This window comes from Triticum aestivum, chromosome 1B (genome assembly GCF_018294505.1).
Source record: "Triticum aestivum cultivar Chinese Spring chromosome 1B, IWGSC CS RefSeq v2.1, whole genome shotgun sequence".
Taxonomy (NCBI): domain Eukaryota; kingdom Viridiplantae; phylum Streptophyta; class Magnoliopsida; order Poales; family Poaceae; genus Triticum; species Triticum aestivum.
The window spans coordinates 664,802,912-664,806,444 of NC_057795.1; the positions used below are offsets into that span (position 1 = coordinate 664,802,912).

General features: G+C 49.8%; 2 protein-coding genes across 2 annotated transcripts; one reads left to right on the top strand and one right to left on the bottom strand.

Annotated features, from left to right (window-relative positions):
- Window positions 1–472: 472 nt before the first annotated feature.
- Window positions 473–1,270, bottom strand: LOC123099238 (uncharacterized). The gene has a single exon (NM_001426791.1). The coding sequence runs from the start codon at window positions 1,247–1,249 to the stop codon at window positions 695–697; it is 555 nt and encodes a 184-aa protein (NP_001413720.1). The 5' UTR covers window positions 1,250–1,270; the 3' UTR covers window positions 473–694.
- Window positions 1,271–2,174: 904 nt separating this feature from the next.
- Window positions 2,175–3,247, top strand: LOC123146452 (chlorophyll a-b binding protein, chloroplastic). The gene has a single exon (NM_001426790.1). The coding sequence runs from the start codon at window positions 2,261–2,263 to the stop codon at window positions 3,059–3,061; it is 801 nt and encodes a 266-aa protein (NP_001413719.1). The 5' UTR covers window positions 2,175–2,260; the 3' UTR covers window positions 3,062–3,247.
- Window positions 3,248–3,533: the final 286 nt, after the last annotated feature.

Genomic DNA, 3,533 nt, shown 5'->3' on the forward strand with positions numbered 1-3,533 from the left:
CATGATTAAAAAAGAGAAAAAAAACAAAAAAAAAACAAAGATATCCCAGAGCAGTGCGCGCGCGCGAGCGACGACGTTAATGGGCCGTCCTAATTCAGCAAATACCGGCTAAGTCCTCTCAAGGTTTAAAATAGACCGGGATACGGGAGTTTGGTGTGCTGATTTCAGGGAGTGAGAGTTCAGGGTTTGATTTACCTTTCCCTGACAAATTCAAGGTTTGTTTTGGACTTTTTCCTTATATTTATGACTTGGTCCTCACCAACTGGTAACAAAAATCCACCTTGATTCCTCTTTTAATTTCTTGGCATGTACATCCTCTGTTAACAAATAAGACGATTTGGATATTTCAATATTAATTACATATGAACTGAAATGAGTCGACCACCACAATAGAGCGTGTTTATATACATTTGATTCAAAACATTCGAACATCTTTATATTTATGAAGGGAGGGAGTTCTTTTCTTGAAAAGGGGGATTACCCGCCTCTGCATCGAGCGATGCACACAATTATTTATTAAACAAAGAAATGTGTCAAAGTACTAATAAGTACATCACGGTAATGCATTGTAATCCAGAAGCCTGTGCTCATAGACACGATGGAAATCCACCAATGAAGAAGAAACAAAATAATAACCCACAGAAAAAGGAGAAGAACAAACAAAATAAAATTAGGCGAGGTACTCCGTACGTTGTTACCAAGTCTTGGTTATGAAAAGGTCCTGCATGACGCCGATCGCTCTCATGACACCCACAAACTTGTCGCGCGTGGCCCGTTCGTCCTCGGTCCTCTCGGGGATTGGCTTCGGGCAGTCGTCCCCGCATGTCGGCCTGAACTCCGAGCTGAAGGACAGCACCCCCGCCTCGTCGCCAGGCTTAACCGCCTCCACTGGGAGCCCCTCAAATGCCTTGGCCACTCTATGAAGGTCGTCGATGCAGTTTTGGAGGCATTTGGCGGGGTGCGGGTTCGTGGTGAGCCTGGCATTGGCGAATCCGTTGGCCATCTTGGCGAGCTTTGCCGCGACTTGCAGGGACATTAGGGGGACGCTGTTCACCTCCGGTGAGCCGGCGGCCGTGTTGGCGAGCAGGACGTGTTTGCAAGAGTCTGGCTGTATTGTCTTGGCGCATGTATATTGGATGGCCTCGATGGTGGGGGCCGAATGAACAACCGGGGCGATGGCGAGGCCGAAAGCACCGAGCAGCGCCAGGGCTAGTGCCGGGGCCGGCATGCAAGGCATTGCGATGGGCATGGTGTGTGGTGTTTGATGAGCGAGCTGGTCAGGTCGGGTGCTTCCTTATATAACCTGCATGCGTGTGTGCATGAGTCTAGTCTTTATTTTTAGTAGAGAAGCAGGGAGCTAATTAATTGGTGGTCACGAATCCACTTGGTCTTCCTATCCACACATGTTTCACTGGTTTGCCCTGGGTTCCGCCGTACCTCTAGTGTTTTTCAGGGGTTGGACAATCACAAGAGGCAAAGAAACACATATTTACCTCTAGTATTTTTCAGGGAATGGACAATCACAAGAGGCAAAGAAACACATATTTACTCTTGTAGTCATGTCATGTGTGTACTGACCGTATGAAAAAATTTCTGGAACGATCAACGCCAGATAACAAATTTTTTTTCTCAAACGGAGACAAAATATTTGCCTAATCAGTTAATTAAGCATAAGAGAATTATTCAGTTAGTTAATGAAAAATCAGAAAAAAAACACGACACAAACCTATCACACGCGCATGCAACCCCATAAAAGCACGATCACTCCGACAATCAAACCCAACAGGCAAAGAAAACATGCAAGACGATGCAAGTGGCACGATCAGCCAGATATCGAATTTGTTGGGCAAGCGCCCAGTGTGATGTACGTTGGGAAAACTTGCAAGAGGATGCGACCAAATGAACTGGTAAACCATCCCGTGAGCGTGGCCTACACATTTTAAGCCAGCGGTCTCTTTCGACTTGTCTTACAAAAGCTGGTCCAGTCACGAGCCTTAGCCCTAACCATAGCCACAAGTACATCTCATCCATTTAAGGCCTCTGGCTGCACCAATGGCATCCAAGCTGCAGATTTCTTTTCACCACCGTCTCTCTTGTCAGCTGTCACCAAGCACCAACCAATTAATTTCTCTATATTCTTGTTCCCTCAAGGCTCAAGCTCTTTAAATAGCTCCATACAATCTCCTCTTAAACCATCTCCACACACTCAAGCCACACTATTGGAGAACACACAGGGACAACACACCATAAGTGCAGCGCAATGGCGGCCACCACCATGTCTCTTTCCTCTTCGTCCTTCGCCGGCAAGGCCGTCAAGAACTTGCCCTCGTCGGCTCTCATTGGTGACGCACGTGTGAACATGCGCAAGACTGCGGCGAAGGCCAAACAAGTTTCGTCGAGCAGCCCGTGGTACGGCTCTGACCGTGTGCTCTACCTCGGCCCGCTTTCCGGCGAGCCCCCCAGCTACTTGACTGGTGAGTTCCCCGGTGACTATGGGTGGGACACCGCCGGGCTCTCGGCTGACCCTGAGACCTTCGCCAAGAACCGGGAGCTCGAGGTGATCCACTGCCGATGGGCCATGCTCGGTGCGCTTGGTTGTGTCTTTCCCGAGTTGCTTGCCCGCAATGGTGTGAAGTTCGGCGAGGCCGTCTGGTTCAAGGCTGGCTCTCAGATCTTCAGCGAGGGTGGCCTCGACTACCTTGGCAACCCCAGCCTCGTCCACGCCCAGAGCATCCTCGCCATATGGGCTTGTCAAGTTGTGCTCATGGGGGCCGTTGAGGGGTACCGCATTGCTGGTGGTCCGCTCGGCGAGATCGTCGACCCACTCTACCCTGGTGGCAGCTTTGACCCACTTGGCCTGGCCGACGACCCCGAGGCATTTGCGGAGCTCAAGGTTAAGGAGATCAAGAATGGCCGCCTCGCCATGTTCTCCATGTTTGGCTTCTTTGTGCAGGCCATTGTCACCGGCAAGGGCCCATTGGAGAACCTTGCCGACCACATTGCCGACCCTGTCAACAACAACGCGTGGGCATTCGCCACCAACTTCGTGCCCGGGAAGTAAGACAGGATTGATGGATGCAAATTGTATGTGAGTGTCAGTTGAATTGTAACACCAACATGTAAACTATGAGAATTGTGTGCAAAGACATTGTTTGATTAGTCCACTCCGGAAATGCCCCTGCTCCCCGTCTTGTTTTCACAAGTCACTAAGCACTCAATGGTAGTCATTCCTAACAGAATATCCATAACTTGTGATGACAAATACAATTAGCGTTGGGGAGCCCGAAGAACTTGCCTGCTTGCTGACATTGTCGAGGGTCAAGTGGATTGTTTGTTGTGATGTGATTGCTCTTCTTCTCTGGTGGTGTCTTCTTCAGGTGTGGTTCCGTGCTGTCGGAGTTTTCCTTTTGCGATTACGGTGGTCGGTGAGCACAGTGAAGCGATCTGGGTGTACACTCAAGCTCCTTGTTGCCCTTTGGCTTCGCCGGCGGTGCCGCTGTTGTGTTGTAGACTCATGTGTGTGACTCTTCGTC